Here is a 27,086-nt window from a genome sequence, read left to right on the forward strand (position 1 = left end):
AAGGCTTATTTGTTACATAATATTAGCCTATAAAGGGTGGATTATCAAAATTAAAGCAGTGGCAGTGAATATACGTAATGTTCTATAAACTTAATGATTAGACAAATGTACACTTCAATAAATCGTTGTATTTCAACCAACCTGGCTGCACGAATATAGTGTTGTTAGCTTCAATAGGGCCTATATTTTTTAGTATGTAAAAAAATTTCCAATTGTATAAATGAATTTAATTTTCAAATAAATAACATACTGGTTATAAAAAATGTATAAGTCTTATAATTAAAACACCAAAAACAGTTTCAAATTTGTGATAAGAAAAACTTCATTTTCTTTTTGTTATATCTTCCTTATTTTTTGGTTTTACACTATAGTTCTTTGGGGTGAAATCATCACTTGAATCTGAACTATTTTCAGATAAATTTACTTCAATATTTATGGTTTTCACAGAGCGTGACGTACTGGGCTGATTTCTGGAATCAGCTTTCCTTCGCTTTATGTTAGATTTTCCTGTCAATGGTTTTTTTGTTCTGTGATTAGCCTGATTTGTAGTTTGGGATCCAGGCTTTATCTTAGTCAGAGCTTTTTGAATTCGTTTGCTTGGGAAAAGGTTTTTATCCTTTTTCAAAGTAATATTGAAAAAACTGTCTATCCTTGTTTGGCTCTAAAAAAATGGTATTTATATCATAAAATTATTAAGACCAAAATACAAGAATGACAGTACAGTACTAAAGAAATAAATTGCAAATATGCCACAAAAATAGGAAAAACTAGCCGATGGAATTAAAAGTTCTACCAAGAATATATTTCTTTATACTTAGGGAGAATAACAATAACCCAGAGTCAATTGAAGTGCGTTTCATTTGCATCGGAAAAATATAAGTTTTAGCGAACAAATGAGATGCCAGGCTAGTTTTATTTCTATAGGGGTAGAAACTTTTCCTGATTGGAAGCAACGCTAAAATGATTAGGAACAATACAAGAAATTGTCTCTTTAAATAGAAATAAATACGTGCTGGGTTCTACCATAATCTATTAGCCGGCTAATTTATACATACTTCTCTCTCATTCACTTTCTTTATAATAGGTAGAAGCATTTCATCAACCTTAGTTTTTGTCCATCCAAATTTTTCTTTTGCCAATGTGAAAATACAAGTTAAAGAAGATTAATTTGTCATTGAACTAGCCTGTTAACTTATACCAAAATGCAACTTACAAGGAGACGACCCGAGTAGGTTCTCACCGATTTGGTTCAAAGTTGGGGGATTGTTAGACCTAGATGTAACATGAAACCCGTTAAAGGGAAAAGTTACGCTGGGCTTCCGTTTTGCCATGGCAACCAAAAATGTTTTTGACAACATAAAATGAGAAAAAGTATGTAAAATAACATGCGAAAATTACAAATTCTAAGGGTCCCCCCTTTGTAAAACTCCAATAATTCAAAAAAAAATATTTTTAAAAAAATTGTAAATTTTACATTTTTGGATTACTTTGGACAAATAGGGTGGAATAAAAACCATTTAGGGTGAGCTCGAGCTAATTTGAATAAATAGGTCGAAATTTTAGGTATAATACAAAATACTTGTAAAACTTATGCCGTGATAACTGCCATATATTCTCGCCGATAAATCTTAAAATTGCTACATTACATTATCTGAACGATGTATACAGATTTTTAGATTTCGATAGAAAAACGACGCCATTTTATAAAATGGCGGATACAAATATAAATCATGGTGCAATAAGTTAGGTAATTTGTATCCGATTAACCTAAGATTTTCTACATTACATTATCTACCCGAATGAATTCTTACTATAGATTTTTATAGAAATCCGACACCATTTTGGAAAATGGCGGATATCAATAAAACTCATCGTGCGATAAGTTCCGTAATGTTGTTGGCTAACTTTGCCATAGCCAATATGTAGTGCATGTTGTGTGTAATACTTGGTAGTGGAAACTATGTGCATTTTTGTCATGGTTTTTATCAGGTCTGGCAAACCTGCATACATTCAGTTTTTCAGTCAGTCTAAAGCCAGCCACCATAGGTGTAACATGTTCACTCATTAATTACTAATAAATTAATTCAGTTTACTTTATTTGGTTTGTTGTCATTCCATATTACCACAGAACATGGTAGCAGAGCGTGGTTGTGGAATGATTTAATAATATTGCGAGTTTTTGGAAAGAAGGCAAGACCTACGAAAATACAAGAAATACGAAAAAATCGGCACAAGAGCCGTCTGCTTGAAAACCAATATGGCGGAAGGTGGTATGATCTTTCCCGGACAAGTTCGTAAGCTCGATTCTTTAAATTATAAGGCTTGGAAATATGAGATGGAACAACTGTTAAAACACCATGGATATTGGGGAATAATAAATGGTACAGAAAGGGCCCCGGTTGCATCTAGTACTCAGGTTGAAAGAGATAAGTTCAGTGCAAGGGATGCCAAGGCCTATGCTGTTATTGCATTGAGTATCAATGAGAATTTAAGAAGTCTTGTTGAAGGGACTGACACTTCTGTTGAAATATGGTCGGCGTTAGCAAACGTATTTGAACCTAAGACACGAGCTAGAATAGCTGTATTGAGAAAAGAATTTTATTCAACAGCATATCAACCCGGGGAAAGTATGGCAGAATTTATTGGCAGGCTTTATAATATAAAGACTCAGCTGGCCAATGCAGGGAAGATTGTAGACGACGATGAACTATCGTATCAGCTGATAGGGTCACTACCAGATGATTATAATTCCTTGGCATTACAAATATATCAATTTCCCAATTCCAATTTTAAACCCGAGGTAATAAAGAAAATGTTGCTTGCAGAATATGGGCGCCAGGTGGCCAAGGAACAGAGCTTGGTAGATGGTTCTGATGCGTTATTCGTAAATACGAAAAGCACGAAAAGTAAAGAACCTAAGAGGAATGACAATCGAAGGTTGTTTAAAGGGAAATGTTACAATTGTGATAAGTATGGCCACTGTTTTGCCGATTGTAAAGGTCAAGGCAAAGGGAAGAGTTACTTAAAGGGAAAGGAGAAAAAGAAAGATCATACGAATAGAGCTGGTTTATTTGCTACAGCGTTTTGTACTGCTGACGCAACACAAGAATGGATAGTTGATACGGGTGCTACACACCATTTCTGCAATAACAAACACTGGTTCTATACCTATGAATCTTGTGATGTAACTGAGGTCTCTGTAGGAGAGGGGAAAACTAAAGCCGAAGGGCGAGGATCTGTATGGTTAGAGGTCCATTATGAAGATAAGATTAATTATATGCATTTGAGAAATGTAATACATACACCCTCTATGAGAAAAAACTTATTGTCCGGACGATGTATGGATAACGCCGGTTGGAAGGGTATATTTGAACAATCAAAGTTAGTGGGTTATTTTCCCCAAGGTCATGTGGCATTTGAGGCCAAGTTGAAAGATAATTTTTATGTCATTGACACAAAAGTGTTGGTCGAAGGCCCACCAGATGAAGAAACAGAGGCTTATAACTCATCATATAACGTTAGAGACACTCTTCGGCCTATTGAGCTCTGGCACGCCCGTTTAGGACACGTGAATGAGTATGATCTAAAATATATGGCAAACAACAGCATGCTACAAGGACTTGATCCTATTAAGGGAGAACTCCAGACCTGTATTCCCTGTAAGATTGCCAAAAGTACTAAAACACCGCATAAAAGTTTGGATAATATACGAAGTCAGACGTTATTGGAATTAGTTCATGCTGATGTCTGGGGTCCGTCTCCCGTTACATCCCTAGGAGGAGCTCGCTATTATCTATATACATATTGGCCAAGAAAAGTGACGTTTTTGCTTGTTTCGAGAATTATAAAGCCGAGGTGGAAAAACAAACAGGGACCACAATAAAAGCCCTCCGTACAGATAATGGTTTGGAGTTTTGCGCCGAGTACCTAGAGAAGTATTGCCGTAGAGAGGGTATTAGGCATGAAAAAACTAATGTATATTCACCCGCCATGAATGGTCTTGCGGAACGAATAAATCGTACGTTGATGGATATGGTCAGGGCTATCCTGGAGGATTCTAAGTTACCTACTAAGTTATGGGCTGAGCTAGTCACAACATCAGCTTACATTAAAAACCATCTGAAGCATTCTAAACTCGGTAATTCCACCCCATTAGAACTCTGGTGTGGTAACAAACCTAGTGCCCGACACCTTAAAAGGATTGGTTGTCTGACGTTCATGCACATCCCCAAACAAAAGCGTAAAAGCAAATTGCAACAGAGAGCGAAACAAGGTGTATTGGTGGGATATGCACTACATACTAAAGGATATAGAATATGGTTTCCTAATGACAATCACGTACTAGAGAATAAACATGTCTCATTTGACGAAAATATATTGGGTGTAGAGAAATGTAACATAAAGAGAGGAGAGGAAATTTTCCAGTGGCCCTGTATCACCGATCCAGAAATAGTTCGTACTGATGAGGAACAAACGACTTCTACCAACCCAGAAGAACAAACAGGTGATGAACCATTAGTCCCAGAGGCGACCATCAAAGAAATCAAAGAACAATTGCCAAAAAATAAGACACTGCCTGCAGATTGGAGCTATGAGGTCGTCACACGACAAAAGGGCGCTACTGTGGGTGCGATTGATATTTATTACAGGAATCCAGAAGGCAAACGGCTTCGTTCCAAAAATGAGGTGATGGCGTACTTACAGAGCAAGGGACTAACACATGACATCACATTGTTTGACTTCTCGAAGAAGAACTACGAATCTCCATCATCCAGTACATCAAATTTAGCTTCATTACCGGAAATAATGGATTCACCAGCAGCACTATTTGCCGATGTGATTATCCCACAAACTTATGATGAAGCTATGTCCTCACCGGAGAAGGTGAAATGGGAAGAGGCCATGGCGGATGAGTATCAAACTCTCAATAGTCGACAAGTTATGGAGACTGTATCACTACCCCAGAACAAGAAGATTGTCGGATGCCGTTGGATATTTGCGGTGAAGAAGAATAGTGAAGGGACCATTATCCGTTACCGATCTCGTCTGGTAGCGCAAGGTTATAATCAAGTGGAAGGTCTGGACTACGATGATTCTTTCTCACCCGTAGTCAACTTTAGTTTGATTCGATTTTTTGTAGCCTTGTTTGTCGTGCAACTTGGTTGGGTGCACTCATTGCTAGATGTTAAGAATGCTTATCTCTATGGCGAATTGGACCGCGATATTTACATGAGACAAATTCCTGGTTTCGTAACTCATGATCCGACTATTTATTGCTTGAAGATCAAGAAAGCTCTGTATGGCCTGCCTCAAAGCGGAAGGCAGTGGTTTATTGAATTGGATCGTACTTTTAAGCAACTTGGATTCGAGAAGGTACTTGGTACCAATTGCGTGTATTGCATTCCAGGACGAGCGATAATCCTCGTTTATGTTGACGATATACCGATTATAGCAAAGAATACCGAAATCCTGGAAGTTATAAAAGACAAAATCGCCAAGGTGTATGAAGTTAAATGTATGGGTCCAATTAAAACGCTTCTAGGCGTGGATTTCGCCACCCAGAGTGATGATAATAGTTTAAAACTGAACCAAACAAGGTATATCAAGCAGGTTGCTGTACGATTCAATATCTGCCATTTTGTAAAATGGCGTCATATTTCTATCACAATGTAAGGGGCTTATTTATTCGGTCAGATAATGTAATGTAGAAAATTTCACGTAAATCGACAAATAATTTCGGCAGTTATCGCATCATAAGGTATATTTATATCCACCATATTTCAAAATGGCGTCGGATTATTATTGGAAAACCCATAGGTCTAATTAACTCGGGCAAATAATGAAACGTAGAAAATTTCTGATTAATCGACGAATATTTACGGAACTTATGGCACGATGAGTTTTATTGATATCCGCCATTTTCCAAAATGGTGTCGGATTTCTATAAAAAATCTATAGTACGAATTCATTCGGGTAGATAATGTAACGTAGAAAATCTTAGGTTAATCGGATACAAATTACCTAACTTATTGCACCATGATTTATATTTGTATCCGCCATTTTATAAAATGGCGTCGTTTTTCTATCGAAATCTAAAAATCTGTATACATCGTTCAGATAATGTAGCAATTTTAAGATTTATCGGCGAAAATATATGGCAGTTATCACGGCATAAGTTTTACAAGTATTTTGTATTATACCTAAAATTTCGACCTATTTATTCAAATTAGCTCGAGCTCACCCTAAATGGTTTTTATTCCCCCCTATTTGTCCAAAGTAATCCAAAAATGTAAAATTTACAATTTTTTTAAAAATATTTTTTTTTTGAATTATTGGAGTTTTGCAAAGGGGGGATCCTTAGAATTTGTAATTTTCGCATGTTATTTTACATACTTTTTCTCATTTTATGTTGTCAAAAACATTTTTGGTTGCCATGGCAAAACGGAAGCCCAGCGTAACTTTTCCCTTTAACGGATTTCATGTTACATCTAGGTCTAACAATCCTCCCACTTTGAACCAAATCGGTGAGAACCACCTCGGGTCGTCTCCTCGTTAGTTTTCCTATAATTTCCAAGTATTTGGTTCCAAAATATAAAAATAAAAGGATATTCTCTAAGTTCATCCAAATTTGGAAGACCCCAAATGAACTTCTCATTTGATTCATCCACTTGAGGTTTCAAATATGCTTGGTAAACTTGAAATTGAGGAAAATTGTCAGGCAACTCCAATTTCAGAAGTTTAGATCTCACGTTGTTTCCAGGAGCTTTCGGTGTTTTTTTACTCTCATCCCACCATTTCCTAAATTATACATCAAAGTACTAGTATCAATGTACAGGTTTTATAATTACTATCAACAGATCGGCTAACTTAGTCATAATTAAATAATAATAATAAAATGCTTTTTTATTGGATCACCTTTTAAGAAAAATTTATTTACAAAAGGGTCCTAGTCATAATTAAAAAAGGGGGACCTAGACTTTTAATTATCAATTACGTTGGGGGACAGATTACACTGTAAACCAATAGTATGTAGAACTGTTAATGCATCACAAACTTTAATACAGTACTAGTATCTTTTATATAAAGTGTTAAAAGAACTTTTATGTTAAAATGGTCTTTTGGCTGATGCCTCAAAATATTTTTTTTTAAACTTGGGAATTGTTTTTCAAATGTGACTTAGGTCCATTAATTCTGCCTTTCTACTTAAAACTAATGTTTAGATTTTCACATTACCATTAATAACGTATTTTAATCACAAAAATTACATTTAGACTAAATCAGTCTTGGGCTATGGACTGCCTATTTTATGTTAAGGATTTTTTAGAACTACCCAAAATTAGCCAGTTAGAATTTAAGATTGGTAATCATGACATTTTGCAACAATTTAGTTGTAAAAACTAATTTTACCACTACCTAAAATGACTTTCTGACTTTTCGGTAGTACTCAATTTTATAACTACCCAAATACAGACCATTAAAATAATCTGGTGGGGGTTGACATTTTAAAAAAAATCTAGAGCAGACTGACTTTCAAACAACACCTTTGTTGATCCACTATCAAAATGCCCACTTTAACCTCAATAATTTAGGATGTACCCAAACATTGGTATGGTAGTATCATTTCGTTCTTTTAAATAAAAAAAGTCTTACTTAAAAGTTATCAGAGTTTCAAAACCATCCTTTTTGAACTCAGAAATAATTTCCATAGCTCTTACGGGTCCAACACCTTCTATTCCTTGAGTATAATCACTTCCAGTAAGAAGAGCAAAGCATACCAAAAGGGCGCGGTTTAATCCTATAAATGGTGCCAAATGTTACAAAGATCAACAAAATAAGGAATAGGCTATAGTCTTTGTGACCCTTAAGAATTCTTATCATCTTTTTACTTTTAAAACCAATTTTTGAACCAAGGTGTTTTCACTAACAATGAGGTTTTATTTTTATAATTAATTTTATTTGAGTACCCAGAGTTCCAGTTAATTGTCGACATAATTTTATCAGCTGTTGATTATTTTGGAGCTTTGATTAGTAAACTCTAAACAGAATTTTTGCAATTAAAATAGCAACCAACTTTAAAATTTTAAACAAATGTGTTGTTTTAACTAATTTGAAAACCTAATATTTCTGTTCAAAAATAGACATTCTAGAGTTTTGACTCATAAAGCTAGTGATTCAATCGTTACGTCCAGGAATCCATACCTATACTTGGAATGCTTATCACGGCAGATTTTCGTTTTGATGTGGCTGACAGGTTTTTTTACATCATTATGTTAACTTAACAAACAACTACGTGAGAGGGGAGCTTGCGCAGAGTGGATTTTTTTCTCTTGTAGGCACGGCCAAAGCCAACAGTGTGATCTTAAACCATACGCGATACAGCAGAATAAGCATTCCAAGTAGAGGTATGGATTCCTGTTAAATCTAAATAAATTTGTATGGTTTCCTTAGTATCCCTAAATTAAGAAAGCTATAATGTTAAGTGAGTTACGTTCATGATAAGAAACTATCTAGCTCTCTAACAAACTTCTTTAAGGCGTTTGATCAAAAAGGAAAGTTAAATAATTAAGTTTAATTTAAAAACTAAAATCATAAGTTAAATGACTTACCAAACTGATTTTCAATGTCCTTATTAGTATAACACTCCAAGTACTTTCCTTGAGTAAAGAAATTTTTATAAACTTTAGAACCACCAAATAACCAAATATCACTGTCATCAGTGATGGTTCCATGAGTCAACCCAAGAAGTTCAAGTTTAGCACATTGAGCTTCTGCTTCAGTGGGGCTGACCACATACGGAATACCAAATAGTTTCAGCAAATCCTAATAATGAAAATGATAAGGTTGAAAATATCCTTTTTTATATTTTTCTACTCGTTTTAAAACTTAGCTAAGTTTGAAACTATGTGCATCGAACTAGTTGGTTAATGATGAATTAAATTAAATTATAGTTTAAAGTTTACTAAAAAAAGGATTAACTTAGTGGTGATTAAGTAAGTGGTCCTGGGCTATGGGTAAAAATTTCTGAGGGATTGGTCTGGTAAACTGACGTATCCTTTTGTCTGGTTTCTCGTTGAAAAATAGTCATGTTTGATAAAAACGTTTCTCATGGGATCCAGTGTTATTGTTTTGACAGGGCACTGGTTATTGGTTCAGATAGGAAGGAAACAACGCAAATTTATATTTTATTTTTTTCACTAACCTGACTTTCTTGACAAACTTGATCAGATACTGTTTGCGCCTGTCTTTCTTTTTTGTTTCGTTCACGGATATACTCTAATCTTTCTAAATCCAATGCGTCACTTAAATCATCTAGTTTCTCTTCACTCTGAAATGAATTTTTTTTAATGTGTTATCAATTTTAATCCAAAAATAAACCATGAAAACAAGAAAACCAAAATTTCACATGTTTCTGTAATTTTTAAACTCACCAAACTAAGAAGCGTTCGCACTGGACTATCATGACCTTTTTCTGAAGAAATCTCATGAGCAACTGGGGCTTTTTGGTTTTTCTTCTGTAATGCTAGTTTTCCTAAAATATCTTCAGTAATTTGGTTCTTTGGTTGAGGTAGTCTTTTTGGATATTCTTCATTAAAAGAACTATTACAATATTTTGAATCCACAATTTCTTCAGTTTTCTCTGGCTGAATATTTCCTGGCTTTTCTTTACTGGTTTCAAATAGTTCATCTTTTCTGATAGCACTGGAAAGTTTACTTCTTTGAAATATTTCAATGGGAATCAGGTCATCTTTTTCGGTAGCATTAGATGGTTTACTTGCTTGAAATACTTCTATTGGGAAAAGTTCATCTGCAGTAGCATTGGTAGTTTTAAAGATTGCCTTATCTAAATGTATAGGAATATAACATTCTTTGTTTAAACCAAAATCTTCTATGACACCTATTTCATTGATGACTTGAGTGTTATTGTCACTGTCATTTTGTTCACCCAAATATTGATCAACTTTATTTTTATTAGTTTCACTTATAACACAACTCATTTTGGTAGGAGAGCTAAGGCACTCAATATCACTATTGGACGACTCTTCAATGAAAAATTCAGTCTCATCAGAAGAATTAGATTTCACAGTTGGGCCAGAACTTATGGGTGGAGAGTCAATTTCTTCAATGTCATCTTCGAATTTAAAATTTTTACTTTTAGTTTCTACCGTTTCAACTTTATTATCAACCACACAAATACCAACTGAGTCACTTGTTTGGGTAAAATAATTTTTTGGTATTTCATTTATTTTCTCAGCATTGGTATTATCAATTTTAGACGGTAATTTGGTTATTTTATTTGCATGTGTAGAATTTTGTACGGTAATATCATGCGACATGCAAACATCAACATCACTCTGCCCATAATCAGGATCATCAAGAAATTCTTCCCAAAAGTATATCTCATTATATTCTTCAGAATTAGTTTCCTTTAAAATATTTTCTGTTGATGGCGGTGCTATTACACATTCAGGATCTGCAATTTTATCTTGTTCCTAAATAAATGAAATTAATTTTAATTTATAACAGCTGAAATAACACTGTAGGGTATAAACTATGTAGCAGGCTAGTAGAAATATGTTTTCCAGATGGCCCCCTTACAATCTACCAGTTCATATTTAAAATTAAAAATATATTTATATTTGTCATCAAATACAATGATTGAAAATACTTATGATCCAATACTATAAGACATTCCAAGTATTGAAGACATTCCACGTATTTTATTTGAAAATAGCACAATTTTTGTTCTAAGGTTTCTTTTAATTTCAAATAAAAGTTAATTGCTTAAATCCAAAGCAAAAGTGTGCCAGATTGTTATATTTCAGAGTTTGACACAAAGCAAAAAAGAGTGTAGGAGAGGGGCAAAGAGAGCGTTGAAACCATAGACTAAGAAAGGTATGCACAAGGACATCCCGCTGCATTACGAGAGCGTGAGAGATAATTTAGGGGCAAAACGGTGGCAGACTCTCGCAGATTTTTACGGAACTTAGATTTGGCGCATGCGCATTTAAACAAGATTATTTTTCACTTCCCTTTCGTCAAGTTAGTCTGCTAAATGTTTTAGGAATGTCGTGCAACTTTTAGGCTCAGTTTATATACGGTTTTATTACAATTGTGCCCAAAAAAAAACCTTGTGTGCATTTACGATGTAGAAGCGATAGCACATGACGGATGTATACTTTATTCCTTTCCCAAAATTAAAGAAAAATCCTGAGAAGTGTTTAGGTTGGATTAAATGGCTAAATCGTCCTGATCTTGGGGCAAGTAACATAACTTACAACACATTTGTGTGCTCAAAGCATTTTCATGGAAGAAAAGGACCAACCAAAGATTTCCCTGATCCCATGGATATCGGATTAGACCTTTATTCAAGAAGGGAACGCTTTGGTACCATAACATTTGATAATCCTTTAAAGAACCAACAGGAAAACCACATTAAATGATTTAACATCCCTATTACTGAAGGCAAGAAATTGTATGATCTTTAACCTTAATAATATTGAAGAAAGTGGTGTTAATAGAAATTACCACAGTTATGCTTTAAATTCAGCAAATTGCAGAAAAGCACCATTACAGCTATTTAGTTTTAAGCTGCTAGTTGATTAGTGCTTAATGTTCCAACCAGAAGAAACTCGGTTCATTAAATTGTACAATAAGAATCTCATAACAAAAAGTACTATCCTAACTGTCAAGGTTGACCAAACATACCATATTGACGTACTAGGAAAGTTACAAGATAGTAATCCTCTTTTAATACATTTCCCAAGACATGTAGAGTCAAGCAGCGCCATGTTGAAATAAGTGACAGTGTGCCTCCATTTAAAAAACAGAGCATTGGAAATATGAACAAAGAGGAATAGACGCTTCAATAAAACATCTTCACGGAACTTGTCAAAAAGTAATATTTCCGAGAACCAGGACCTCTAAGTCATTGTTTATATAATGCTTGTTAAAATAATGGAAACTTTGAACCTATACATTATGCAAAAAGTGTTCCCTTTAAACCTAGTAGCTTTTTTGACATAAGGCTTAGCAAAAACACGACGTTCTGTTTACAGGTGAAAAGTTTCCACTATTTCAATAAGCACTATATAAACAGTCCGTGCAGGTCCTGGCTCTCTGAAATATTACTTCTTGGAAATTTCCTCGAAGTATGTTTTATTTAAGCGCCTATTGTTTGAAAACTTAAAGATAACCATGGAAGAAAACACTAAGTTAGAGAAACAACTATTATCACTACAAGGAAAAATTAAATCTAGAATTGAGTTGAATGGGAAGTCTATAGAAGAGTCCAATCACACAGCTTTAATAAAGAGGTAGAAAAGCACGTAGAAAAAGGTCAACCTCATAAGAAATTTGAGGATCTTTTTTTAGAAACACAATTAAACACATCCGAGTTAACCCCAGTACACTGCTTAGGCATAATGCAGAATTTAAAATAACTTTAGGATTTCAGGACAAAATATTCAAACATCTTGCGACTTAAATAAATCCTAAATCATTGCCTCAATCCCACAAAAAAATTTTTTGTTTGTTGATGGATGAGGTAAAAATAAAACAAGACCTGGTATACAAACAAGGAAATGGAGACATAGTTGGATATACAAAACTTAATGATACGTATGAAAACATTGCTGAAATGGAAAACTTAACAATTAATGACAGAAAAAGCTATGGCAATGCATGCTTTAATGCTAATGATTAGCGGGGCTACGTCAATTATTAAGTACCCAGTGGTACATTTTGCCACCAATGGTTTAACGTCACAAATGCTTGATAACATTGTTTGGGTGGCGGTTAAAAGACTTGAAATGATAGGCTTCTAGATCATTTGCACTGTAGGCGATGGAGCGGCTATCAATAGAGAGTTCTTCAATATGAATGCTTCTACAGAATTAAATTACAAATGTGAAAATCCATACGCTCTGGAAGAAAGGGCCCTATTCTTTATTTTTGATGTACCACATCTACTTAAAACTGTAAGAAACTGTGTTTTGGGTAGTACGGATTATTGCAAAGTGCATAAACTACATATTAACGACCAATATATTCTGTGGCAGACTTTTGTGGATATTTTTAAAAAAGAGCAAGGCCGACCGGGAAATCTAAGAAAACTCCAAAAGGTAACCTACGCGCACGTATGCCTCACACCATTCAGTAAGATGCGTGTAAAGTATGCAGCATAGATCCTATCAAAATCCATGGCAAATGCCTTGCAAAATGAGTAAAAAATGACACAGAGAAAATGAAGAAACTGCAAGAAACCATTAAATTTATTAACATCTTCAACTCCTGGTTTGACATAATGAATACAAGAAACAGTCTGGAAGGCTACCACAACAGGAATTATAATTTGAACCCGTTCAGATCACCTAATGATCAGCGATTTAAGGTAATAGTAATGTTATGCAGAGAAAGGATGGATGTTAACGTAATGACCAAAATGGGTTCAACAAATTAAACCTCTATTTATATGTGAAACTTTTAATTTTTTTGCCAATCTGGTCATTTGTCTTATCCACATTTAATAGTTCAACTTATTTTCAGTGGCTGAAAACTGTTTTTATGAATCGTGTACTATATATAATATACGAGTCATTATAGGCTGGTGTCGTCCATGTGTGTGTGTGTGTGATCGGGTATGATTGGGAATGCGAAAAAACGTAGCCGAGTGGGGGGAAATTCCTCTTAGTCTGCGTTGTGCAGATCATCAAGAGCCCTATACAACGGCAAATTGACGTGGCAACACAGGTTGAAGTATATTCGTTTCATGTGTTTTTCGGCTTCCCGGCTAGAAATGAAATATAAAAAGATGGCCAAACATCGTCGAGAAAATACGAGCATTCTGGCAAAACGGATTTAGTTTCTAGTCAAAATTAAAGATAATTCATAAATAATACAAAATCTAGTTGCAAATTGAGTTTGTGCAATAAAATAATTAGCGATTTCACCTGTATGTAATTGTAATTCGGTTATTTCTGGCTATTTCGTGGTCAATTCATCGCTAAGACTTGGATGCTTTTACATTTATACATATTTTTCTTTTTGGCCAATTCACTCAGCGAAGAGGCCGGTGTAATGGTTAAAGACGCGCTCTGTCAATCTACCGGGCGTGAGTTCAACTCTCGCTTCCCCATATATTTTATCTGCTTTTTATATCAAATAATTTATATTACTTAAATTCCTCGAATTAATTATCTTGTCATTTTAATTCCTTTTGGGCTCCCAACGCCATCTCGTTACAAAAAAATAACTAAGAATTTTGGAATTGCTGTATTTTTCAATTATAATTATTTATAATAGTATTTAATTTCAGTAGTATTTCCAAAAATATTAAAAATATTAAATTACACTCTTGAAACTAAAATAACTACTAACAATAAACAATCTGAGCAAACACACGGGTACACGATTCATATTACCAAAATTTATTTTTGTTTCCTTGTTATACCTTATCTTGAAACCTGGGAGAAGCACGTGAAAGATTTGCCTGATAACTTCAGTTCAGAAGAAAAAGGTTTCTAACCAATGAAACGTACACTGGCTTAATTCAAACAAGTATATATTCCTTTACTTAAAATTGATATTGATTCGTTCTATCCTTACGCTAATAGTTAAAAGAGTTATAAAAACATTTACGAATTATTGCGTAAGTTAAAATATTTCCTTTATTACATATTTAAAAACATTTAATGGAGGTCGACTAGTTTCGGCGGTATTAATGCCATTGTCATTCCTTTACTTGCATAATTAGGTGTCGTACTAACTGTTTTCATTTTTACACAGCGAAAACCATAATGGAGATAGTTCCATTTCTTCTGGAAAATGGAACTAAAATTGTCTACACCCGTCACTTTAATCAGGATGGGCTAGAGCATGAGTTTTGTACACACCAACAATCTAATGGTACAGTGAGTGATCCAAATTTGGATCAATTAATTTTCTAATTCAGTTGGAAACCTGAATCAAATACGAAATGCCAAATCGAAAATTAAGTGATTTGGACAAGTTGCTGGAGAGAATACCGAACAACTAGAAATCAATGAAAATTCAAGTAATTCTGAAGATATCAGTGAAAATTTAAATGATTCCGAACATCTGGAAATTAGTGAAAATATCAACATTTTGCAAGAAATAAGCAATTATGAAAATACGAACGACTTTTAACAATTTGAAGATGATCCATACATGTTTTTTTTTAAATGACTTACCTATAAACCATTTTTAATCTTTATAAATTCATTTATTAAAACCTTAGGAACTTATTTAAAAATTTTGGTTTTGACTAACTCAATGCTGTATTATCACGCAATAGCTTATTCTTAAATTATCACAAATTAACGAATTTAAGAGTGTAAGAGAGGGCGCCAGCTATATTAGATAAGGAACCCTATAGCATAATATAAAATAATAATCAGCTAGGCTAATACCCAAGGCACCACCTTAGGCCTAAGTCATCAAGCGACTTTTGAAGCCTTTTTAATTCAGGTGGCCGGGTTACAATGCGTAGGAGGGTGGTGGCAAGCCCTGCATGCCACGAGATCGAGCCAACAGCTCCCTACACTAACTATTACCGTTAACCTCAACAAGTTTTTATGGAAGGGGAAACCGAAGAACTCGGGGGAAAACCCCTTAAACCAGTGGGGAGAGAACTTGCAAACTCAACGCAGAAGGAGTTGTTCCGAGTTTTCACCCAGTGCCACAAGCTGGGATCGAACCCGGCTCCTCTTGCTGCGAGGCGAAAGTGCTAACCACTCCGCAAGCACACCTCTCAGACAGAGAGTCAAGAGAGAGTCGTCAGTCAGCTAGTGGTCAAAGACAGAGGCACTCAGAGAGATAGAAAGTGAGATACCACCGACCAAGCGTACATAGGAGTGTTAAGGATTGCTCGTGAGTCAAGTTGAAGTAAATAAAGTGTTTTATTGAATAACGAAATAAGGCATCTTCCCTTAACTTATAGTTAAGCTGGTTTATTACAAGAGCTTGAAGATCTAAAGAAAAATTTTCAGCACAGCAAGGGCTTTCCTTAGACGAGTGTTTTTAGCACTTGCTCTTTAACTATTAATTTTCTTTGAAATGGTTCATCAGTTTTTTTCTTTCACCATTCCCTTCAGTATTGCACAGTGTTGTCACAAGCAATTTCAGAATAGTAGATGCTTTTTTCACCAGTTGTTTTGCCTAATTTTCTTTCACTGTTGTTCTTTGAAATGGTTCATCAGTTTTTTCTTTCACCATTCCCTTCAGTATTGCACAGTGTTGTCACAAGCAATTTCAGAATAGTAGATGCTTTTTTCACCAGTAGACAACTTTCATTCACGAAATATTATCATTGACCCATTAACCTTCCATCTTTAAGTACACTTTGCATTGCTCCACTTTCATCATAAGGGTAAATTTTATCCATGACAGGGCAAAATTGCACTACAGCGGCCTCATGTAATTTCGTTTTTTTTTGGTGGAGAATGTAGCACTTGACGCGTAGATTACGAAACTATTTTTTTGGGCCGCAAATGATAATTAAATTAATTAATTTAATTTTAAAAATTTATTAAATTTAGGTAATTACAGTGTTTTTGTATTTTTTGTGGCGGAGAATGTAGCACTTGACGCGTAGATTACGAAACTAATTTTTTTGGGCCACAAATGATAATTTAATTAACTTAATTTTAAATATTTTGTAATTTTAGGGAATTACCGTGTTTTTGTATTTTTTGTGGGGGAGAATGTAGCACTTGACGCGTAGATTACTAAACCAATTTTTTTGAAGCCGCAAATGATAACTTTTTAAATCAACTTAACTTTTAAAAAAGGCGTCATTTTAGGAGTTTACCAACGTTTTTCTAAAAAATATTTTCGTCGTGTATCCGTCGACACCACTTTTTTGACACGCCCCAGACCCATTCCGACGAAGATAATTACTTCCAAAACACGTAAAAGACGTTACTAAACTCCCCGTATTGGCGCCTGACGCACTTTGAGATTCCCCGTATTGGCGCCTGAGATTCCCCGTATTGGCGACTGACGGCGCACTCACTTCGCTCAAGCGCTGGGGGCACGCAGCGCCTCCCCAACCCCATACTAAAAAAAGCGATGGGCCATCTATAACGCGACCTAGAGGACAGTACCAAGCCTTACGTATCAAGTATATACTTTTAATCTCAACCAGAAAAAAAGTGGCCCAAAAATAGAAAACACCTAGAAAATGAACAAAAACTGTAATTGATGTTATAAAAAAAGGTAATATCATGTGGAACTCATTAGGACACCGAAACTTTAGTGTCGGCGAAAACACGACGGAAATAAGTACAACGAAACACGTGAAAATCCCCAAAAATTAGAAATTTAAAATTAAATAATCATTTGCGGTCAAAATAAAAAATACACTCGGCATCTACGTGACAAGGTCTATCAGGCGCAACCAAAATTAATATAAAATTCAATGAAAATGAGAAATTTTTAAAATTAAAAAAATTAAATTAAACAATTAAATACTCATTTGCGGCCAAAATAAAAAATACCCTCGGCATCTACGTGACAAGGTCTATCAGGTGCAACCAAAATTAATATAAAATTCGATGAGGCCGCTGTAGTGCACTTCACCCCATGACAGCGTTAAAAGAATTTCTTCTTACAGAGCAGTATAATAATTAATCCTCCTCCGTCTTGTATCCAAGTCTATTGGTCGTCTATTATAGATTCCTTACAATTAGGCTCGGAATGACTGATTGACACATTTTAAAAATTTGAGGCAGATTATTTAATGATCTGACAAACAAACCAATAAAAATTATTAATGTTAATTATAACATTAATATTATTATTGATAATATAATTATATACTGTTTAAGTTAAATTATAGTTCACCATTTAAATCGTCTTAAATTTCTTCATTTGCAGCAGCTTCATATGTTAAATCCATTATACTTTCTAAAGAAATCTTTAAAGTAGTTTGTCCACTCTACTCATGCGCGGCAGTTCTTGGTTTTTCGTCTTTGCTTCGCAGCCAACTTACAGACGCCCGGTGGCATCTAGTGGCGAGTTTATTTTGGGTTTAAAACTACTACGCAGGATGTACTTGTGTATACCTTTCTTAGTCTATGTTGTAACTGATTTCAGAGCCTAGGGGAAACTGAATCCGTTCGCATAGAAATAAAATAACCTTATTGCAATAAATAAAGTCTATATTTGGGGAGAGTAAACGTAATTCCAATATTTATGAGCTTTGTCTTTAAATATCAACGGATGTATCAATAATAAATTGCAGTAAAATAAACAATTAACATTACCAGAGAGGAGAGAGCCATGTTATTTTGCTATAATGAGATCAGGCCTCTTTAACTTGTTGAAGGAGAGGACCTACCACTGCAAACCCATTTTAACGGAGACAGTGCTCCTAGGAAGAGTCAGGCAAGCTACTCTGGTTGTACTGCAGTGTCGTAGTCCGATGTCAAGAATTCCCAGGTACGGCGTTACTTCGCCTCGAATTTTAGAAACTACCCTTACCAAAAAATAAGTTGGTTTTTAGTTGGTATTCACATTTAAGTTGATATTAAGTGGTCAGCATATCCAAATACCAACTTAAAGTATTTCCTAGACCACTTATTTTTTGGTAAGGGAGGTCAAATTCAAACGCCGGTGTGGCCCTTTAATTGAAATAGACCATAAGTTTTTAGAAAGATGGCTGGAAGCTACCACTCTCAGCATCACCATGACATTAAACAACTTGTGAAGAGTCTAGACAGTTTGTACCAGTGGAATTCGTACTATCTTTAACATTGACAATACACAGTACAGCATTTAATGTGTTTTTAAATTGAATATTTATAGTACCATAGAATGAAATAAAATAGCAACAAAATAGTACATAACTCTTAGTAAACTGCTAGTAGAAAACCTGAAATAACTTGCTTCAGGAAAGTATATATTATAAAACATTTGGAATGTGTAAGGATCCATTGCCACCATGCTACGAAAGCAGCTCGAGAAATTGGCAGGGCTTATACTACATCAAATGTAACAGGTTTTTTGAAATTCAATGGCTGGCTACTGTAGCTAAAAAGCTACAGCGCAGAAAGAAAACGAAGGTCACTCATTCGGAAAATTAACTTACCAGATTATGAATTTTAGAAACCCTTATTATTTCTCACACTGAAGATTGTAAAGCAGTGAAAAGTGAATTGATATTTCCCTTTTGAAAATAAAACAATTAAATGCTTATTATTATTACTTTAGATTTTTTCTTGGGAATAAGAATTGTGTGAACATAATCTTCTGAAGCAACTTTCAGCATTTCTACTTCCTCTTCTCCTTCAAGGCGGGACATAAGCTTGCCAGAAGCATGAGCATTTAGTTCCTTTGCCACATCCTCAAGTTTCTTTGTCAAATGTCTTCGTTTCAATAAACGGTTAATTTGATATTTAGAGAAGCTGTCACTTTCCTAAAAAAAATTAATAGGGTTAATTTTTAAAATATAGAATATACGGATACATATTCACAAATTATAGCTCAATTGAAAGAAAATATGAATCAGAAATGAAACCATTTATCCCTAAATACGGGTACATACATAAGGTTCCCAGTGAGTGCAGCAAGATTTTTGTTTCTTATGACTACCATTGCACTCATAACTAACATTAGTGTGGTCAAAAACGTTTAACTAATTACAAATATCAATCAAATTAAACTAATTTTATTATTACTTTGAAGAAAAAAAAATTAAATTGTATCAGTAGTGTAACTAAAATTTAAATTAAACTTAAAGGAAAAGTCCAGGTTTGGTAAAACTTGGGTCTATTTGAAAGATCATGTTTAAATAAACTCAAAAATATCAGTCGTAAAATTGTATCTTTTTTGATGACGAGAAATTAATTTTTAAACGAGCGGAATTTACCGCCAAGCGATCTGACATTTTTTGTTTCGGGGTGACGTTTTAGGACTTTAATCACGCGCTGTTCGCGCTATAACAGGCTTTAACAGCGCTGTTCCCCGCGCGCTTGCTCCGCGGGCGGTCTGCGGAGGGAAGGCGAAAGAAAATGGCAGCTCGCTTGGTGGTAAATTTCGCTCGTTTAAAAATTAATTTCTCATCATAAAAAATAAACAATTTTGCGACTGATATTTTTTAGTATATTTAAACATGATCTTTCAAATAGACCCAAGTTTTACCCAACCTGGACTTTTCCTTTAATATATTCCCTTACCAAAAAATAAGTGGTCTAGGAAATACTTTAAGTTGGTATTTGTAACAATTACCAATTAGTTGGTTTAAATAACAACTTAAAAACAAATTAAAACTTGAAATTGAGACAAATACCAACTTAAAACCAACTAAATACCAACTTAAAACCTACTTATTTTTAACAAATACCAACTTAAAGTATTTCCTAGACCACTTATTTTTTGGTAAGGGAATTCATTTAATTATTTTAATATATTTATCATTTTAAAATAAGAGATTTTAGCTATTTTATACATTAAGATAAAAACTCAACAGAATTATACCGAAATTAAAAAATTAAATGATTTATATCACAAATTAATTAATGACAGTTTTAAATTAAATCAAACAGTTTAGTTGCTATTTCATTTAAATTAATGCAATGTTTTAAATTATAAATTTAAAAAATTCTGGCAAAATTTATCTCGTGGTAGTTTCCTATTCTGGAAACTAGCGCATGAAACAGGTCAAATTCAAAAGCAGGTGTGACCCTTTAAACAATAATTATTGGAATTGATCTTGAAAAATGAAGGTAGTAAAATCATAATTTAAAAAATGTGTATTTTAATACTTAAAACATAATTAAAAAGTTATGCAAATTCAATAGTTTTTTAAATAAAGCTGAATTTAATAAAATATTTTAAATAAAGCTATTTAAATTTGGAATATTTTAAAGTGGTTATTTAAATCACACTAGTTCGAACATCAAAGTAAAAATAATGAACTAAATTATAATTTAAATGAAACAAATCTAACGTTATTGGTGGTAAAATGTGTTTGAATTAATTTAGCATTAAATTAATCAACTAGTTTCATTCATAAATTTATTAATTTAACCATAAACCAACTATATTAATTAAAAAATTAATTTAAAAATAAACTTTTGTATTTTTGAACATGTTTAAAAATAAACTTTTGTATTTTTGAACATGTTTAAAAATAAACTTGTATTTTTGAACATGTTTAAAAATAAACTTGTATTTTTGAACATGTTTAAAAATAAACTTGTATTTTTGAACATGTTTAAAAATAAACTTGTATTTTTGAACATGTTTAAAAATAAACTTGTATTTTTGAACATGTTTAAAAATAAACTTGTATTTTTGAACATGTTTAAAAATAAACTTGTATTTTTGAACATGTTTAAAAATAAACTTGTATTTTTGAACATGTTTAAAAATAAACTTGCATTTTTGAACATGAGAATAAGCACAATTTGTCATCTAGCTAGCTCAAGCAATTAACAAGATAGAATCCCTTACCAAAAAATAAGTTGGATTTCAGTTTGTATTTAGTTTGTATACACATTATTAGTTGATATTGAGTTGGTATTAAGTAGGCTCAAGTTGTCAGCATATTTCAAGTTACTATTAAAGGGGTAATAAGTTGTTATTCAGTTGGTAGGAAAATACTGCTTTTGCTAAGTTTATAATTAGTTGGTTTTTAGTAGTCAGGAAATTACATAATATTTTTAAGTTGGTTTTTATATGTTTCCCTAGTAGGATTTAAGTTGCTTTTGAGTAGTTAAATGTAAATGTTGATTCTGGTTTAGTTGGAAATAAGTTGATTAATAAAGAGGATTTAAGTTATTTTTAAGTAGGCATTTGTCCCAAATACAAACTGAAAACCAAGTTGAAATACAAGTTGTCCTAAGTGGTTTTTAGCCAACTTATTTTTTGGTAAGGGAAGTGCTCGACACTCGTATTGAAGTATTTTTAACTACCTCGGGCATATCATTCTGCTGGTAAAGCTGTCTTCTTTTCCTTTCTTTCATTTCACAAAGAATTTCATGCCTGATATCTGGAGGTAAAGCATTGAAACTATCTGATTCAACATCAATTTCATTGATATTTTGAAATTCCCTTTCCATAACAGAATCATAAAAACTTGGATTTATATCCATGTCATCATCACTTGAACTGCTTATCACATTACTAAAAATAAATAAAAAAATAATATAAAACAACCTGATGTTCAGTAGAATAATTATTTTTTGGAGATAAAATGATTATATGTATCCTCAAATTTGTTTTAGTTTATTATTTTAATAAATCTTAAGCTTGACCCAACTGAAAACTATAATTTTGACTTTTGTTTTGGTTTTATTTTGTTAAATTGGATTTAAAATTTGTTCAGAGCATATTTGCAATTTAGACCCCTAATTCTTTCGTAAAAACTAATTACATAGACATTTAAGTCACACTTTAACCATCATTATTGATACTTTTAGTGCCTAATAGGTGGTTTCCTATACCAAAAATAAGTTGGCTTTTAGTTTGTATTTAGTTGGTATACACATTTTAGTTGGTATTAGGTTGGTTTTAAGTTGTCCGCATTTTTCAATAAACTAGTTAAAGGGGTAATAAGTGGATATTAAGTTGGCAGTATGGTTTTAGTTGGTAATAAGTTTTTTTTATGCATGGTTTTAGTTGGTATTTGTCCCAAATAAAAACTTAAAACCAAGTTCCTAGACCACTTAATTTTTGGTAAGGGTTTCTATTATTTATTACAGTTTCAAAACTTCTAAACATGTAAGAACTGTTATTACTTTAATTGGCATATTTTGCAGCCAAGGTATGAATTAAAAGAAACATGCAGGTTTTACACGCATGTGCGCCCGCAGGGCGGGGGAATGGTGCAAAGGCGCCCCTTTTAAGAGCTATAAATGCACTAATAAAGGTATGAAGTTCCTTCCCCCTTTGGAATAGGTATGAAGATTGCTCCTCCCTTTGAAAACTTTCTGTGGGCACCCCTGCTTACACGCCTCTTTTCAGTGACAATTTATTAGAGTGTTACGCTAACCCATCTGGTGGCAAAAAAACAGTACTTAACATTCACAGGGATACTCTTTAAAATTACTTTTTATCATCGTTAAAGCTGGATGACTCTGGCAAAGGTGGAAGCCAAAAAATGTCATCTGTTGACTGAACTTTATTTGATGCATTCCTACGTGATGGTTTAACAGGACTGGATGTATTAGACTTTCTAGTAGATGAACTTGCTTGGACCACTTCCTTAGCTAACATGTTTGTTAAAATTTTCTGAGCAGTTTTCTCAACTGTATCTATCATTGCTTGTCGATTTCGTTTTCGTAACTCCTAAAATAGTAGTTCAAATTGTCAGTAATAAAAGGGATTCAAAAAGTGGCTATTTTACAAAATGATCTAAACTGATTGTTAAAAACAATAGTGTTTCAGAAAGTCATAAACTGGAAGAGGGCTTAGAGTATTATTGGATAGCAGAAAAGAATGCAATTGTTTATGGGGAAAAAATGAAGTCCTTCAATTTAAACCCCATGTAATAATAGCCTGGGAAGTAATAAAGCTCCCTCTTGTTTAGAATCTGCCATAAAGTAATATTAAGTGTTAGTTCTTCCAGGACATGTTTTATATGGATGTATGTGATCTACATCAGTGGCGCCTCGTGGTACTGTCTTTTAAATTTTTACTTGAAATTGAGAAACATTTACAGTGCTAGCTGAGAATACAGTAATTGTCCATTTGAGCTGTTGGGAGTTTGAAAAGCCAGTTCAAATACTTTAAAGTATAAATAAATACATTCTTGAAGGCAGTGGCTAATTGGCAAGGCTTGCTTCATTTTGAAATTGCCTGCAAAGTTCACAGCAGTTATTGCTTGGTGAAATCTTCAAAATTGATTCAATTTAAACACTAACTATGAATATCAAGATCAGGGTAGATTACGTTTAAAAGTATAAATTTAAAGATATCTGTTCAGTAGTTTAAACTTATCTATTCACAAATTAACTAACACACAAAAACATAAGTGAGTTTCAATCAGTCAGGTGTGCCTAGATGAAACATACCATCTAGTATTTATTTTCCTGCTAGTAAATGGTGAAGTCTTGGAAGAAACCAAACTTAATACTGCATCAATTGTGAATTCCAACTCAGAATGTGCTTAAGCTTCCAAACACAACAAATGATTTTTCTTTTAGTTCATTACCTTGGTAAATCCCCAAAAGCAAGACCACTAACCAGTTTATAACTTTGTTCTTCATATTAATTAAATATACTTAAAATTGTTTGTTTCTTAAGATGAGGTACACTTCCATCAAAAACAAAAATTGGTTTTATTTTGTAAAACAAAAGTTTACAAATTCGATGAAATAATCCCAAAAGATGAGCATTGGCCTGAGCTTGACCTTGGGCATCTCTAAATCCTTTCACAGCTTGATTAAGCCAAATACTAATATTTAAAAATTATGTTAAGGTATTTATTTAAAATTGATAAAACCTTAAAAATGTAAGAGTTTCCTTGGGTGATACCTGGAAATAGGGCTGGTAAATTACAAGAGTAAGATTGTTTGAATCTGCTATTACAAGGACGATCTACTCAATTTTCAGTCACACTTTTCAAATACCAACTAGAAATCCAACTATTAGACATTGGAAATGGTAACATGACTCAAGACTTATCTTTTAACAGATGGCGGCACATTTCTTATATTTATGTTGTACAGTACCGCCTAGAACAACGTTCACTAAGCGAGCGCTCGCTTAAAGCGAAGCGGGGGTCTGGCAGCAGCCCTAGCTCATGTTTCCTCCCCATAAGCGAGCGTTCGCTTAGTGAACGTTGTTCTAGGCGGTACTGTAATATTATTTGAAGTTGCAAAGTGAATTGTACAACTAAAGTTATGTGACAAAATTTGTCCTATGAGTTGTGATACAAAAATTGCATTATGTGAACAAACCTTTAAATACGACAGTTTTTAAATTAAAAATTTTACAGAAGCATTTTTTTTATAAATTTCTTTTGATTTTTATTTAACTGTGCTATGTGTAAATTAGAAGGAGCTGTACAAGAATAATGATTATCTTTTGCTGGGTCGAGTTGGTGAGAACATTTTTCTCCATTAGTGTACTCATGCATGCTATACTCATTAATTATGTAGGTTTTGAAGAAACTCTTCTTTAAATAGACTATTCAAAGGATATCAATTGCCAGTATTTGGTTTTCCAAAGTTTCAAGTGGTATTGGCCGACCAACAGGTGATACAAGCTGCCACAAACCAGTTACACCCATTATATTAACACTTGTATGTTATTTTACCTAAAAAAATAAAATTGTCCAGGATTATTGATTATCATCATAGTTATCACAGCTGTGATAAGAAATATCAACACAAAGCAAACGTCACAATAATAATAAAAAAAGGGTTTTGTTACTGTTAAGTATTTTAAAGATGTGTGAAAATTCAATGGTGTCCATAAACAATCGCTTTTATATCTATTGTTTAAGTCTTTAAGACATTCTGTGAATTGCTTAAATCTTGTTCATCAGAGTATTTTACTTTCAAAATGTACAATTTTGACAGAAACAAGTTTAATTATTTTCGATTAAAGCCATGTAAAGGGGGAATACTGTAGTTGTAACCAGGAATGAAAACCTTGACCTAAGAGTACTTATATGGCCATATTCCCTATGGTAAGATCTTGGGGAGCATTTTGGTTTCTCATCTCAACCACTTCACCCCCTATTGATGTTTTCACTCTTGCAAAAAACTCGTTTCATTACACTTAAATTGTTAATCAAAACCAATTTTCTGTCACACGTGTTATGTTGATGGGAAAAAATTATCAAACGCGGTTGACAAGACCACTACAAATAAATTCAAATTAAACCATACAGGCTGTCCCCATGCCAGCGACTAACCCTAGCATTTTTTCTGTGTAATGTCATTGATATGTTACGACTTGGCAGTTAAAAGGGCTAAATAACAAAATGCACTATTTCATTGAACACTGATGTTTTATTAGATTATTTAAATACTTGAATATCAATTTCAAGTTTGAATCAATATTTCCAATAAAATAAGATTTCAAGGTTTGTAATCCACTTTCGCCAATGTTTATTAGATATTTTAAATTATTCTATGAAGACTGACTGTGGGTCTAAGTTTTGGCATCTCACTAGACCTAGCCCTACATTTTTTTAGAGTTTCTCAGACTAAAAATTTTTTAGCCAATCAAATTCGTAAGAAACTAAACTAATGCTAACACTTCAGAAAGACGGGGGAAAATGGTCCACAAGCAAAAGATGGAAATCCTCCATGACAATCATTTGTAGGTCTCATTGTGTATTATTGGTGGAAGCAAATCACTAACTTGAGCTGGGTTGATTTCTATATCAACATTATGAAATTAAGTATGCATTTTCACAAATTTCTATATCACCTTCAGTTATTATAAAAATTTTGTATAGATTCCAGAATTGACGTAGGAGGAAAAATAAGAGTGATAGTGAGAAAGTGAGAACATTTTGAGTAATGTGATTTGTTGAAAACTGAAAGTATGGATAAAAACTAGAAGCAAGGTATTATTATGACCCTGAAAAAGCCAGTGACCAAACGTAGGAACAATCTAAACAAGACCGCCTTACCACGAAGTAAATAATTTTCTTCGCTTCATAGTAGTTAAACTGAACAGGGGAAACGCGAACAGAATATATTTTTGGCGAATAAGTGTCAGTGACCAAAAGAAAGACCCAAAACTTTAACAAAAATGCATTACATAAATAACTTTTTCCTATTCGAAACTCTAAATATCAAAATGATTTCTTAAGTTACCTCAGTAGCAGAAGAAATAGCAGTAACCATTTTCTTCGTCAGCTATAAATCAGAAGGGCTGATTAAAAGTTCTTAAAATAGTGCATAATATGTCATGTTAGAAGAAACCACCTATGGACTGTGCGAAGGATGATAAAATCATAGAAATCTTATACTCCTACCTAGAATGCTCCAGTCTACGGGAGAACCTGACGCCAAGACATTTTGTAGCAACGACTAATGATTATATAGTCTTTGCTTAAGCTTCAGCCAATCAGCGGCCATTCATTGACTACGGCAAGCGGCTAG

The 27,086-nt window shown here is 33.5% G+C and overlaps 1 protein-coding gene across 1 annotated transcript; it reads right to left on the reverse strand.

Moving 5' to 3' along the window:
- Nucleotides 1–212: 212 nt before the first annotated feature.
- On the reverse strand, nucleotides 213–26,778 carry mus201 (rad2 superfamily protein mus201). The gene is made up of 11 exons (XM_090169127.1): nucleotides 26,743–26,778; nucleotides 23,072–23,310; nucleotides 21,936–22,146; nucleotides 19,226–19,435; nucleotides 9,429–10,490; nucleotides 9,200–9,325; nucleotides 8,607–8,820; nucleotides 7,651–7,795; nucleotides 6,608–6,798; nucleotides 1,056–1,138; nucleotides 213–661 (listed from the first exon to the last, which is right to left on the reverse strand). The coding sequence occupies exons 2-11, from the start codon at nucleotides 23,281–23,283 to the stop codon at nucleotides 323–325; spliced, it is 2,793 nt and encodes a 930-aa protein (XP_090025253.1). The 5' UTR covers nucleotides 23,284–23,310; nucleotides 26,743–26,778; the 3' UTR covers nucleotides 213–322.
- Between the last annotated feature and the right edge of the window lie 308 nt (nucleotides 26,779–27,086).

This window comes from Leiobunum rupestre, chromosome 3 (genome assembly GCF_980474605.1).
Source record: "Leiobunum rupestre chromosome 3, qqLeiRupe1.1.hap1, whole genome shotgun sequence".
Taxonomy (NCBI): Eukaryota; Metazoa; Arthropoda; class Arachnida; order Opiliones; family Sclerosomatidae; genus Leiobunum; species Leiobunum rupestre.